This window comes from Notolabrus celidotus, chromosome 22 (genome assembly GCF_009762535.1).
Source record: "Notolabrus celidotus isolate fNotCel1 chromosome 22, fNotCel1.pri, whole genome shotgun sequence".
Taxonomy (NCBI): Eukaryota; Metazoa; Chordata; class Actinopteri; order Labriformes; family Labridae; genus Notolabrus; species Notolabrus celidotus.
In genome coordinates this window covers 17,128,926-17,144,627 of record NC_048293.1, presented here as the reverse complement: position 1 = coordinate 17,144,627, position 15,702 = coordinate 17,128,926, and the positions used below count along the sequence as shown (strand labels likewise).

The following is a 15,702-nucleotide window of genomic DNA, read 5'->3' as shown; positions in this document are numbered from 1 at the left end:
AATACTTACTTTGGCATAAGATCATAAAATGCTAACACTCTGTTTAGTTTTGCATATTTGACATCCTACTTTCAGCGCTAGCATGCAAACATTTGAATCTGTAAAACTCCGGTTGCTGCTAACTTTAATGTTCTTTTCTTTTTTTTTTTTTTAGTTATAATTTTTGACCCTTTTGCCTTTATTTGATATGACAGCTGAAGAGAGACAGGGAATGTGGGGAGTAGAGAGTGGGGGAAGACATGCAGGAAAATAGACAACCGACCAGGAATCAAACTGGAGACCCCCCCCGACAAGGACTGTAGCCTCTGTATGTGGGGCGCTTAGACCGTCAGGCCACCAGCGCCCCAACTTTAGTATTCTTATCAGTTCAAATGCTAACATACTCATGTTGTGTAAGTATGTTTCCCACATTCATTATCTTGGTTTAGTGTCATCATGCTAACATTTGTACTAGTGAAGACATAGATAAAGCCTAATGCTAACTTATCGTTAGGCAACCAAATTCTCAAAATGCTTACATGATTAAGAAGTATGTTTACAATATTCATCCTAGTTTTAGTGTTAGCAAGTTGATATTTGCTAGTCAAAATGACATACTCTGAATTACTAGTGTGGGAATATAATTTTTTAAGTATTTAGTAACAAAAAATTTAAATTGCGACCCACATTGCGTACCAAATTTCACGTCAATCAAGTAAATAATTTAGTGTCTTATTACATCTATCCGTGTTAACATTCTAGAAGTCTTCAGATTTATGACAGATTTCAATGGTAGTCATAGTTGTTGCTATCCGTAGCCTTCAGTGTGACAAAAAATGCTCAGAAAAATGTCATATCAAAGATGAAGTCAATCTATCCCACTGCCCACCGTGATAAAATCGACGTCTAAAATGTAGATTTTTAACACAATAAAAGTATTCAAAACATATATAATACAAATTTGTGCAATTGGTGAAGAAAATAACAGTTACAGGATGAAAGCAAATGACAGCAATATACTACAGTGCTCTATTATGGGACACAAGCAGAAGCAATGCCATATTATAATGCTATGATTCAGGAAAGAACTGGGTCACCACTTGTGTTTTAGTGCAGTCTTTTGGTCATGGTCCCTAATGGCATTATACATGCAGAAATGGAGTGCTAGACTCTGTATTATCAACAAAGAGCCACATTTACTCACTTTTAACAATTATAGACGGAGGGAGTCATGAAAATGTGTTTAGCAAGTTTTATTGTTATACAGTATTTGATTTAGTCTTTTCACCATGAAGGTGGATCAGTGCCGATTTTCAATAACAGCATTATGCGGGTAAACTGGATATAATTAATCAGCAACTAAATGCTTAAAATAAATGGATTCAGGGTGAGTGATGGTGAATGTGTCTGGTGGTTGAGGCATAAAGAGAAAGATGTCTTAACGTCTGTTAAGTCTCTATGAATACCGTGTGAAGACAGACTTTATGAGAGAGGCAGAGATGGCACGTGAGTGAGGAAGAGGAGAATCTGCTTTTGGGCTGTAAATAGCTCCTAATCCTGAGGCTGTGGAGCAGCGTTACATGTCCTACTCCAGCTCCACTTTTCAGTGTGGAAAATATAACCCTGTCAAACACAGATAAAGCAGCACTACAGATTTATAGGACACTATCCCATTTGTACTATAAAGCATGTTTTCTCTGCTTGTAGCAGTTTACTCAACAACTATTTATCTTGGCTGACTGAAATAAATACTGAGTTTACACTAAGAACATTCATTTTACTCCTTTTCAGTCAGGGAGTGTCAGCTTTTTGAGCCAGGGATTTTCAAAACATTCAGGGCTTTTGATGTAAAGTTATATTTCATTTTCTGTTGTATGACACTAGGCACTTAAAGAAAAGGACATCAAAAAACCTGATATTACCTGAGAGACACTGTCACTGATACCTGCAGCACATTACAGCCCCTTAGCAACAACCATCACAGCAAGGCAAACTCTAATTCCTGCATTAAAAGTGTCTTAAAAGGAACAACCCAAAACTTCACTCATTAGTTTTAAACTGTTAGTGACTACAGACTGATAAGACTGGCATGTCTGTACACGATTCATGACAATGCATCGAAGAGGAAGAAAAGCTTATCATACATGTTGAGCTTATTGACTGTATATTGATATGAAAACGACACATCCGTACATCTACCATCGTGAGAATTGAAGGGCACTAACATTGTGCTTGCAGACCCAAGGCATGCGCAGGGACTGATGTCATACCCCTTCCACTAACCCTAACTTTCACTTGCTATCGCAACAGTCAATAACAGTAATGGAAAGTTCAGTGACTTGTGTCAGTGTTTGGTACATTTTCTCTCTTCTGCTCAGCTGATCTGGTAGGAAAAAAAAACGCTGCAGGAGCTGAATTGGTCAACAAAGCTGTCAATCAGTCATTTTTAACCCTTATGTTCATTTCTCTGGAACGGCAATATTAAATTATCAAAAAGTGTCAGAACCCCAAAAAATCCCAATCAGATTTTTTTTAAATTAAATTTTTAACTCCATTACTAACCATTTAAATCAAGATTTAGTCCATTAATGTTAAAACTTTTTTAAATGTACATTGGAAAGCCCTAAATATAAATACAATAGTTTTACATGACATAGATTTTTCTTCATTTTATTTAACGTTTTGAATTTTTTTTGTAAAGTGATTTTGATAAATTAACTCGACACCTCTTCTGTCACATGCTGAGCAGATTTTTAATGCTGCATTTAGTTGGAAGGCATATATTGTCTAAAATATATTTTTAAAAGGGTCAAATTGCCCCGCAACATAACAGGAGGGTTAAAAAAATCAAACAACACTTTAGAATGAATCAGCATGATGAGAACCAACTGTAATTATTGAGATCATGTTTGAAACTACTTTCTCTGACATTTATTAAAAAAAATTTGACCTATGTTCCATCTGTTAATGTGAGGGGGTGGGGTTTATGACCTTTACTGCAGCCAGTCAGTAGGGGGAGCTCCAAACGTTTTGGGTTTGCAGTCTGTGAACACTAATGCGTCCATTTTAATATAGAGTTGATGGTTGAAACTTTGGGCAGCAGTCAGCGTGGCTCAGTTAAAAGGGTACAGAATCAATGTATTACATTCCCAGACTATCTGAAGGGGAATAGGTAACTTTATTAAATCTCAGCTTGTTTCTTGTCCATCTGGTGGTGAGTAAGAGTTAAAAAAAAGTAGATTAGGTGAAGCTATCTCATCCTCAAGGATGTCTGTTTAATGCTAAGCTAGTAAAAGAAAAAAAAAACCTCTTGGCTTTAGTTTATTTATAGATTGATTTCAGAGTGTTATCTTCTCATTTAAGTTTAAATAAGCAATATCTTACCTCTGGGTTTGAACTTAACCTGACAGTACAGCACAAGCCCTTCTTGATTCATGCTAACTGAATAGAGCTTATGTTATACCTGAATATCTAGTTAGATTAATTCAACTATGTTCCATTAACAGCTGAAATGAGACTGATGACTATTCAAAGTAAATGACATCACTGCAGGGTGAGGGAAATATCAAGTCGTTTTAATGCATACATCTTCTACAGGATGTCCTTAAAAGGTCAAAAAGTGAACTTCAGATTACCCTCATTGGTTTGTGTACGACACATGCCCCAGCCACCAACTCCAACACAGCACTCATATTCTGCTTCCTAGAGGAGACAGATTATCCATTAACTGAACTGAGTCACTGTGACAAACACTTAACAGTTGCAAAGAAGCTCTCTCTCTCTGACAAGAGTCAAGTCATTTTTATTTACACATTTGCCTCAAAGGCATTACAATCTGCACGTCATACAACATCCTCCATCCTTCAACCCTTGATGCAGAGGAAAAACTCGACAAAGGGAGCCTTTAATGAAGAAGCTGCAAGACAGGCAGAGGATGAGACTCTGTATTCCAGGATGGAGTGGGCAGACATGAAATAGATACAGCATATGTGCAGAGAACAGGATTAGATGTTCAGCATGCACACATTCAAACACTCTGAGAGGAGTGTCATGAGCAGATACGCAGGCAGGAAGAGAAAATAGATAAGCACTGAGGAAACTGTGCGAGCAAATTCTGCACAAGAGTGCTACATTCATAACATCACAGAACCGTTTTGATTCATAATGTGCAGTAATACCTGAGCCTTCTCTGCTTCTGTGTCAACCTTTGATACCTTTTCCCCGCTTCCTTCCTCTCTCAGACCTCCTCGCCTTTTCACTAATGATGCAACATGAGCGGTAAGAATGGTTATAAACCACATAGACTTCTCTGCATCTAATCTATATGTTAATGAGGGATAACTCGTACACAGAAGTAGAACAGGATTGGTGAATTTCAGCGGGCTAAAGTCCATGTAATAGTACTATTATGAGTGATTTGTATATGGCCATCAAAAAGCCCTTAACAGCACCCTGCAGGTCAGTGGGAGACGCTGTAATTTATTAACCATTTCATGCTGTAAAGTGATCCATTCATCTAAATACACCTAATGTTAGTCCAGCAGTGCTTTGGTGTGTACTATGGACACACGTTTGTGTTGCGCAGCGTGCAGGACTGTGTTCTCTCAAGCGACGACAACATTAATCACATCTGACTTAGCTGCTGAAACATCCATGCACACCCTTCCCCCATTTCCTGAACAACCAAGAACTCTGCTCCTTCCCTCTGTACTAACCTACACACACATATATATATATATACAATATATTCAAGCTTGGGTGAAAATTCATATCCTTTCAGCACACAGTGTTATCTTCCACTGCCTTCTCATGCATCACCTCCCACAGCCTTCTTATAGGAATTCTTTCCCTTTCATGTTAATCTTTACTTGACTTTCCTGCATCACATTTCTTCCTGCACTTCCTCCCTCCTGCTCCTTTAAAGTCAAAGCACCTCAGCCCTCCAATCGATGCCGCCTAAAATACACTATGGCATCAGCTGCAGAGTTTACTCTTGTGCATAGATTACAGCAGGGATGTCCCTCCGTGCTCCCTACACACGCGAACCTGCAGGTGAGTGCGACGGATGACCCATTTATACAGCCAGTTTCATGAACAAGAGGGACGCGTTCACCGTCAGCAAAGCTACATGTCCTCATATTCAGGGCACAGATGGAGGGCTGACGTCAGAGAAACATGACGTCAGCTCCAACTCTCATTTACATCTCTGAAGCAGTCACACACACGCACAAACTCACACACAGACACACACACGTCTCCTTTTACAGTGAGTGTATTTCTGGCAGCAGGCCCTGGGTGGTGATGGCTGTCCATCATGTGAAGGCCTGTCAGCTCAAATTCATGCCCCAATAAGTCTGAGTTAACAGATCCACAGCAGCCAACAGCAGCAGCTTTTCATTTATCAACAAACTCATCTATTTTAAGACGCTTTGTCACCTACCCATTCTTCCTCCTTACTCTCCTTGCCTCGTTCTTTATTCTCTCAATACTCCCCTTTCACTTCCTTCTTTGTCATCCCTCATTTTCTACTTTTGTGACTCTCAACTCATTCCCCTAATCCTCCTTTTCATTACGCCCTCCTTCTTAATTGCCACTTCTTCTGACCCTGTCATATTCCTTCAATCCATGTCCTCCAACAGTACAGTACTTCCATTCATTACATATGCTTATACTGCCACCTGCAGGGCACAATACAAACTGCTGCAGCTCAGTTTGTGCCATGCCAGGAAATCTGTGGTGTGAAGTGACCGGGTGTTAAACCCTTTAAGACTAAAGATTTAGAGTGTAACTGTGACGATCAGCCTCTGCCACCACACTGTCTAAACTGTCCTCCATTATCCAAATGACAGGGAGTAAAAATAGTTACTGTGTGACCTTTCAACACTGAATCATTTTGAGGTATCACTGCAGGAAAAGCTTAGCACAAATAATAATGGCCTAATTCCAGTAAGCTGCTTTAGGGGTGTTTGGCATGTTCAGACAGGCACAGCCTTTCAGGAACAACTATGAAATCCAAATTCCTGCTTCTGAAGGATAAAAGGAATAATTTATACATCAAAAAGGGTCATAATTAGAGCTGTTGGTTTAGCCTAATGATTAGCACGCCATTTACAGAGCCTGTAGTCCTGGTTGCAGCGCTCGCTGGTTCGACTCCTGGGCATGACTCTTTGCTGCAAGTCACCCTCCATTCTCTACTCCACACATTTTCCTTTTCCCTTCAGCTCTCCTATCTATAAAGGGAAAAATAATTAAAAATAATTACAATTATTATTGTACAAATATTTCCCCCCCTCCCACTCATGTTTCATTACCAGCAACAGAATATTACCGCCAGAAATTAAAAGAAAAATATATATAAATAAAAAAGTATATACAGTATATACAGTATATATATATATATATTTGTCAGGCAGGTTATTGTTTCGTTATTGTGCAAAATATAAAATGCCCTGTGTATTCCATGGAGACACCACATTACTTATCTCTTCACATGAAATCCACCCTGAGTCTCAAGCTTCTTTCCTAAACTGTTTATATCTCCAAGTGCTGTTTCCCGTACCGTTTCCTTTAGATAACATCTTCATTCCAACACATCCTCAGTGAGTCCACAGTTTCAACACTGAAATCTTCGCACACACACACACACACACACACACACACACACACACACACACACACACACACGCACGCACGCACGCACGCACGCACGCACGCACGCACGCACGCACGCACACACGCACACACACACACACACACACACACACACACACACACACACACACACACACACACCTTTGTTCTCAGAGTTTAACAAGGCTGTTAAATCCTGTATAAGATCCTTAAATGGGATAAAATGTCAGACTTTGAAACCAAAAGGTTTTATAAATTGTAAAACGTCTGAATTGTTTTCACAGGGTTTTCACTTTGATAACTTTCTGTAATGGATTTGAATATTGAGCTCACAATAGGTTTCAGATTCATGGAACGGATACATAACTCACAGGGGGTCACTTGTTTAACTGCTGCTACCAGTGTGAGATTATAGATACAGAACATGTCAGATAAATAGTGAAAAAGATCAAATTCTTCAAAATTCTAGTTACTTTGCATCATTTTATCAATTTAAAGAATCAAATGGACAGAGGACACAAAGTGGATGTTGAGATTAAGGTAATTCAAGGTAATTTAAACAGGCATAAATCATACAGATGTGTCTTTATGTCCTACAAAATAAAACAAGGTCATCAGCATAAAAAATACAATTCTGTGTGCATATTTGAAACCCCTGAACCGCTGCAATGAAGTAGGTGTCAGACAAAGCCATCACCAAAATGTGATTGGTTGTGGTGCCATTGTTTTAATCTTGGCAATTGTTCAGTGACTGACAGCATTGAACAAACTGCTGAGTCATGTTTGATTAAACTAAGGTGGGAATCATGCTTGAGCTAAGCCAGAGAAGAAAGGAAACTAGAACAAAAAGAAAAGATAAGAAGAGAGATGTGGAAGAGGAGAGGAGTAAAAGAGTGAAACAAGAGTGAGTGAGAGAGAAGAAGACAAGGGGAAGGCTTCTATTTTTAACTGATTGTTTCTGTTAGTCTGTCAGCAAGGCGGTAGTAAAGGCTTTAGCTGCTCTGTCAACTTGGCTGCACTTGAGGGAAATGACCCTTCACTTAATGCTTTCCTGCCACACACTCACACATCTACACACATACACACCAAGCACTTAGACATAGACAATGACCACCTGCGCACACACACATCTTTAAAACATGCATTATTCATAGCCTCATTTTTTTCTAAACAGAGCTAATGGAGGTAGCTTTCTTCCTCCACCCAACCTCTGTCTTTCCCCTCCTCCTCTGCACATCTCTGACTTAAACTCCTGCATTCTGCTGTCATCCTGCATTATTTTCATCAAACTGAAGGGAATTCTCTCCAAGTTTCCATATAAGGGCCCAAACTGAGCCAGCTCCTCTCTGCAGCAGAATTCTTGCCGGGTGAGCTGTCCCAGCAGAGGGGCTCAGACCTCATCCATCAAACATACATGTGCAGACACACAAACCCAAACAATTTACAAGTATGTAAGCACACATATGCATTTCACATATTTCCCTCCGTGCATGCACATGTGCACAGCAGTCCTGCTCTCTGATTTTTCGCTTACCCGTTGGTAGCCCCTCACAGTCAGACATGTCCACAGAGAAGGGATGATCCAGGCTGTGTCCTCTTGTGTCAGTGGAGTTTCTACAGCTTATTTCTTCTTCTGATTGACCTTCTTTGAATTTGCTTCAAAATCTTAGTTCAGAGTCTCAGTTTTAGGCTCTTAGCTGCTCTGTTTAGCATTCAAACTTCACTTTCAACCTCCTTGTTCTCTCCCTCTCTCTCTCTCACGCTCACAATCTGACCAGTGGCCAGAGGATATGCCAATCAAAAATCATGCACTGCGTGATTGGACACTAAATCTGTAACAAACAGTCCTCCTGTGGAATACTGTTACTCTTAAATTTGGCAGGCCTTTCTTAGATATGATGTCAGTGACTTTGAGTGCATCCAAGGAAAGGAAGAATACACAAAGTCCACAACAAAACAATAGTAAAAATTTCTCCTCAAAATCTCACCATGAAATTTTCAGAATCATGGTTGTTTCCTGGTGTACTTTTCTCCTTATCCTTTGAGCCTGTAACAGAAAACAAACAAGGTTCCAGGAAACTCCTGCTCCCTTGGGATACAGGTTGGCCAAAACCTGGATTTACTTCAGAAAAGCTGTCTTTTTGGCTGCAGTTGCTTCTTTGACCGCTAGGGGGTGCATGTGTCTTGTTGAACAGAAACTCCTTCACATGGGGAAAAATCCTTTGTTTTCTCCAGTTCCTAAAGTGGGCTGAATACCAAGACATTAACAGTCAAGACACTTTGTGATACAGCCTGAATTTTTTTATTGTTAACTTGATCCTAGTGTTTTTTTTTTTTTTAATTGGTTAAAAATAATCAGGGGGCTGTTTTGTAAGAAACTGCTGCCAAATCTTTGAAACACATTCCTAGAGCTATAAAACGAAATGTTAGCTCAAGAATCAGCAGCAACGTAAAGAAGAATCCATGAAAGAGAAAAGAAAAAGGAATCAAATATGGCAGCCAGATTTGCCTCTCCCTCTCAGTTCCTTTCATAACGCAGCAGACAAAGAAAAGTGCTCGCCAGGCACTTCATAATTCTTTACAGATTACAGGCCCACTTGAGCGCACAAATGTTCTTCAGCTTTGATTAAGCTCACGGCCAACCTTCCCGTAACCTCATTGCTAAATTTTCTTTTCAGCTTGCTCAGCTGACCCTTTGTCACTTGACTCAGGAGGATTATCACAAGGGAAAGGTCCAGCATGTGACTGAGTGGGGTCATGTTGAGCTTGTCCAGCAGTAGTTCGAGTGTCAGTGAGGTGAGGGGGTTCTTAACGCAGGGGACCGGGGTTATCTTGAAATTATTTGCAGAGAACACAGGTGATGAGATGTTGGAGGGTTTCTTACTCGGTTATCCGTCTTTTAGACCCGTCAGTCCCTTCCTCCGACTTAACTTAACACAGCACCCCGGCATTCACACCAGGCCAAGCTTTGATGTTTAGTCTTGTTTGCTGAAGAGCTCGAGGGCACTTTTGCAAACGAAACCCAAACCTTCACCCCACAAAGACCTCTCGACCCCTCTCTTGCTCTGGCAAACAGAAAGTGGACCGTCCGCCTCCATGTCTGTTTTCACTCACTAATGATCACATGAAAATTACTTCAGCTGAGGTAATATACTCCAGAGAGTCCACAATGGAGCCCACAGGATGTTAAATTAGATTGTAAAGTAGTTTACAATGAGTTTTCTGCTCTTGGATTCTTGCATTGGCTCTAAACAATGCAACATTTTCCAACACAAGAAACTGGGTTCAGTCTGGCTGAGGCAGAAAATATTAGAACATACTCAAGCCTGTTGCAACACCACTATTATATTCCAGCCTGATTCCATAGAGGGAGATCTTACTTGTATCGAATAGGCTCATTAGTCAGTTGTAGCAATGTGATATTATGCCTCTTGTTTGCTAGAGATGTATGATATCTGCCAACAGCCAATACTAAAACTCTGATTAAAGCAAATATAATGTCAGAGAAAACACAATGGATTAATCTGTATTTGAATCCACAAACTGCAGGGCAAGCTCTAATTAACAGTCCCGTCATGCAACAATGGAGAGTGATAAGAACACAACAAACAAACCAAAGAAAAGCTCTCTTAATTAAATACTGAATCCATAAAAGCAACAATCAGGAGAGTTAAGAGCCATTTAATGGTTGTAAAGGGAAATTAACTGATACTTAAAGGTTGGGAGAAGACTATTGGTTGAAGATGCTTTGTTCAGGAGGCCATATACTTGTCTTTACTGCCTGAGTGAGCTTGAGATACAATTCCTTCAGTCGACTTTGTATTCTAGTAACTTAGATTACAATGAATGGAAGAAGTGATGCATGAAAGGCATTTGGTACAGAAGTAGAAATCAAAATTAGCTTTGGAAAAGTTTGGAAACACCTTCTTATTCAAGGGTTTGTATTTATTTTAATTATTTTAAACACGGTAGATTAATACTGAAGGCGTCAAAACTATGTAAGAACATATATGGAATTATCTAATTTACAAAAAAGTGTTAAACAAACCAGAATATGTTTTATATTTTAGATTCTTTAAAGTAGCCTCCTTTTGCTTTGATGACAGCTTTGCACACTCTTGGCATTCTCTCAGTCTGCTTCATGAAGTGGTCTCTAGAATGTCTTGCCTTCTTAATGTGTTTGAGACCATCAGTTGTGTTGTTCAGAGGTAGGGTTAGTACACAATGGATAGCCCTATTTGACTACTGTTGTAATCCATATTATGGCAAAACCAGGTTATTTCATAGTTTTGATGTCTTCAGTATTAATCTACAATGTCGAAAATAATTCAAATGAAAAAAAAACATTGAATGAGAAGGTGTGTCCAAACTTTTAACTGGTAGTGTATGTACGAACTCTAAATCATAATATAACTGTTGCAGCTGTACAGCATTATATCATCAGCATAGTGATTCATTTATCACTATGTGGTCATAAATAAGATAGACCAAATACAGTTTCCTGTGGAACAAAACAGATCAATGTTTGGAATTCAGAGGACAACTAGTCTTTGTGGAAACACTTTGATCTATCTGTTTATTAGATCTTTTTCAAAAATATGAATTATGTTAACAGTAAGTCTGTTAGCGACAGCGCAAGGTCAGCTATCTTACTTTCCTTTGATAAATCAGATAAAGAGGCTGCACAGTGCTGCCTATCATCTTGAGCAGATGTTACATCAAAGAAGTAGCAGCGATAGCAATGTGTTGTTCTGAAACCAGACGGAAAAGACCTCCAGTGATCTACTTTCAAATATATGTCATGTGCCTCTCATTGAGTTTTACCATCCACAAAGCATATTTAGTATAATGCTTAAAAGCTTTACTATGAAATAGCTTCAACAAAGACCAGTTAGAGGCCTTTAGAAATTGTTAAGTGGATGATCTGTCTCTGGAAATGTGGTTTAATACCGTCACTAAGGGTGGCTTGTCTGAGGATTTGAAAACTCTGAGATGGTGCTCTCATGACCTTTACTTTACCCCAAACAAACTGGATGCTAACTGTAAAAGAAAGGCAAAATGGGGCCTCTCCTGAAAAGATTATATGGGTTAAATAAAACTGAGTTCTTAAGATTTCTTCACATACGCAACTACATTAATCTCAATCTTAGAGAGTCAAAAGGTGTTTGAGAACAACCTATTTAAGGATTTTATAAGTGCAGATTCGGGGCTTAAAGGACATATAGAGGACTTCAAGAGATGTGAGTCCTATAGTTAGGGCTAGCTCAGGCTTGGACCAGCTTTTAGTTATGCTGCTATAGGCTTAGACCAGCTGGGGGACCTGGCACACTGAGCTCCTGTCTTTCACTCTCCTTCACCTATCTGTTTGATCGTCACTAACTTTAAATCTCCTTACCCCATGAAAGTGACTCACCACAGATCTGTTTGGGTGTCCCTGAGCTCCCTTGTCTCGTAGGTTCCTCTGAATTGCTACTGATGCATGAACCTGCCTGACAAATACTGCTACAACTATTGATATCAGTCTGGCATTATTATCACTGTTGAAATGCTAATGTTAATCTCCAAACAGCTTGACTCCTACTGCTATAATTGATACTTTCATTCCTACCTCTATTATCATCATTATTGTAAATGCTCATGTTAGACTTGTTGACTTTAACTGCCATACATTTTAAGATTAGTCTACTATCATTACTGTGCTGTTCCTGCAAATAGTCCACATACTTTTACCATTATTACTGGAACTGGAATCACAAGTCTATTCATGAGCTGTTGTTGTTGCCCAGCACAGTCGAGGCAGACAAGCCTGATTCTGCTCAAGGTTTCTGCCTGTTAAAAGTAAGTTTTTCCTTGCCATTGCTGCTTAATACTGCAAAGTACCATGCTAATAGTGGATTAAGACAAGTCAAGATTATATCTTAATTTATCCTATCTTGATGTTGGGTCTTTGTAATTAAAATAAACAAAGCATTTGCCCTGGACCTGCTATCTTTGTAAAAATGTCTTGAGATAACTCTTGTTGTGAATTGGGGCGATATAAAGAAAGATTGATTGACAGAAAATAACAAAGATTTTAATTCTATATTTGAATGTTAGTGTGCAAATGTTTCTTACCTTGAAGTAATAATCTTGAAAAAGTCTGGTTTGTTAGTTTTAGATGCACTTTTTGAGTGAAGTGGTAAATAAAGGTGTGTTGTTGGACCTTGCATTTTTGACGGTTGGCCTTCATATGAATGGTGCCTGTGTTTCTTTTTTCCATCTGTGTCTGCATTTCTTGAACTGGTTGGCCATGGTGTGTCATGCTTTCAGAGACCAGAAACAAAACAGAACAGATAAAGATGAGATTATTCTTATAGTACATTTATATTCAAATCTACTCAGCTATTGTGTCGCAATGTCATGCTAATACTTACTGTCAGATAATTCTTCACAAAGAAGACGACATCTGCTGCTTCTCTTTAGTTTATCACTCTCCATCACTCTCTGTCCACCTCTACATAAACCACTCTCTCTTTCAACATGTTTTCCTTTCTCTCCGAAGCCATCAATCTCCGTCTCTCCCTGCGGGTAGCTCCTTCTCTCTTCAGTTCTTGTCCGCTCAGTTCACCAGCCGCAGTTTCCAAATGGGTGACATGAAATTACCCTGACAGTTATTGCCCTACAAGTCAGCCTATTATTTTTCCTTGTCACAGCTGTGTGTATTTTATCTCTCCCCTTCATTTGACTCCTTTGTAACGTACATTTAATCAGGTACATTCTGTGCTAGTTAGTTGAATATAATTTACACTTTTTAAAATGTATACAAATCAGGAGGCACTTCACACCTTCTACATAAGACTGTTAGTCCAGCTGCAGCTGAATGTGTTAAACCGGTCATTGGAGCTGGGTTGTTTTGAATTCACAGCTCTAAGCATTATTTTCAGACGAGACGTATATATGAAAAAACATATTATGAAGAAATTGAATCTACTCCTGAGTCAGGACTACAGGTGATTGCCAATAGGGAGCTCAATTAATATGAAAGGCCCCTTGCCTACTTTAACAGCTCTATGTTAATGATCCTACTATGGCAGCAGCACTTGTGTATGCAGGTACTAATGAACTCTTAATAGTGCTAAACGTAACAGCCTCTGAATGATTCCACTAACTGTTTTATAGCCATGTGGGCAGAACCCTAATTGGGGACTTGTGGCAGAGAGCTCTCTTCACAGCCCTCCACAGGTTTAACAACCTGCACAACAGAGGCTGTGCTCTATTGTTACACAGACCAGAGACAAGCTGGCAGCCTTTGAGCTTTGATTACTGGATTATATTTGGTAGCTTGATTTATATTTTTGACACATTTTGTACAGCATTTCAAGATAATGTTGTCCACTGTATCTGACAAACAAAACGCCAAAGGACGGAGGACAATTAAAGGCATCCTGATTTCAGCAGGAAAGCAGACATGTGCTCTCTGATTATAATAAATGGCTTTCATACCTCTGAGTCTGAGAAATACATTTAGATGTCTGTAACCAAAATACAGCATTTAGCAGGATAAGTTGTGGTTTTACAAGATTAATGAAAGGAGAATGTTTATATGCTATTATGTGTATAATAAAAAAGGTTGATTCCGTGTGCAACAGGGCGGCAAAACTGTATTGTTTATGAAAACCCTGAAAAACCTTGTGGAATTAAGAGTCCTAGACGCACAAATTAACAAAGTAATTAAATTTGTGAGTGATTCTGTGGCTTTTATTCCAGTGGAGGGGGATGGAGGGGATGCTGTAAGAGGATTAACTGTAAAGAAGGAAGTCTTCCTCTGGCTGGGGGTAGTTAGCAGTGCCCCTGCTGAGAAATGGCCGAGGTGTGACGGAGGGGATTCCAGAGCACACAACAAAAGGCAGGCACTTTGATTTGAACAGCAGTTTTAGCCAGCAACACACACACAAACACACACACAAACCCCTGTCCCTGCCCTCAGGTCTCAAACAGTTGAAAGACGGGGGAAACTCCAGATGCTTCCCAGCAGTCGTGGGCCGTGACTTGGAAGGAAAAGGGAGCAGTTGGAAGAAGACTTGACGGGAGGAGGAGGACACTGATGGAGGGGTGAAGTCATGTATCCAGTGGAACAGTTTAACTGCGGCGGCGGCCTAAATTAATAGTAAAGCCAAAGAGGAGGTTTTGGCCTGAAAGAGTGTTTCAGACTTTGAAGGAGGGTAGTGGCAGCACCAGACACGTGGGATGAGAGGCGGTCCCAGAGAATCTGTATGATGGATGGATGGGTAAAGAAAAGACATGGAAGGGGAAAGAGGGGGAGATCAAAAGGAAAATGACCCAGACTGCTGCTGTGACTTGGAGGGAGGGAGAACATGTGGGGATCTCATAACCAAAGAAGGGCTTTACAGTAGGCTGCCACTACGGTAAAGCAAGCCAAACAGCAGACTTTAAATCAAGATTGAATACTGATGATTAAATAATGAAGAGTAAATAAATAACTGAGGGCTGGCTCTGAATCAGAATATTCTTGTGAGATGCCTTCTTGTTTCCAGCCTTTAAGCCAAACTACATTTACAAGTTGCTTGCTGTAGTAATGAAGTTAGACTGCATAAGAGTGCAATAAACCCCTTATCAGTAACTTGGCAAGTACATTTAGAATTTTCTTAAAACTAAGCTTTATCATGTTCAACCCAAGAAGGCTAAAGCGGCTAGCATTTCCCAGTGTTTCTGTCCAGCTAAGCTAATCAACTTTTATTTGTAGCTTCATCTTTTCTCAGCTGCCGTCAGAGTTGTATCAGTCTTCTCTAACAACTTATAATTAAAAGTACAATTATTCCTCAAACTTTCCTCCTTACTTCTCAAGCTAAGTTACTGTTTGGAATACCACACTTTGACGGGTAAAAAAATAAAATTGGGTTTTCTTTAATATTTAGCTTTTTCGTTGACATTTTAATGCTTTATTTTTTGTTGAATGAAAATTTACTAATTAACAAGGGTTGGAACTAGAGTCGCCACACGTCCCGTGAAAATAAAAATCTCTCCCGGGACACAATTTGTCCCGTTTTTTGGGGGAAAATGCAAAAAAACTCATTTGATTTTCTTCGTTCTGTA

The 15,702-nt window shown here is 39.5% G+C and overlaps 1 protein-coding gene across 2 annotated transcripts in view; it reads right to left on the bottom strand.

Annotated features, from left to right (window-relative positions):
• eml1 (EMAP like 1) overlaps positions 1-15,702 on the bottom strand; it is a 66,999-nt gene that overhangs the window by 47,121 nt on the left and 4,176 nt on the right. The window contains exon 1 of one of the 2 annotated variants that reach the window (XM_034675242.1): positions 8,144-8,355. The exons of the other annotated variant lie outside the window; for it this stretch is intronic. Within the exon in view, the coding sequence (XP_034531133.1) occupies positions 8,144-8,171 (28 nt within the window). The 5' untranslated portion in view covers positions 8,172-8,355. Of the gene's footprint in view, positions 1-8,143; positions 8,356-15,702 lie in introns of those variants that run through there. 2 annotated transcript variants of the gene reach the window in all.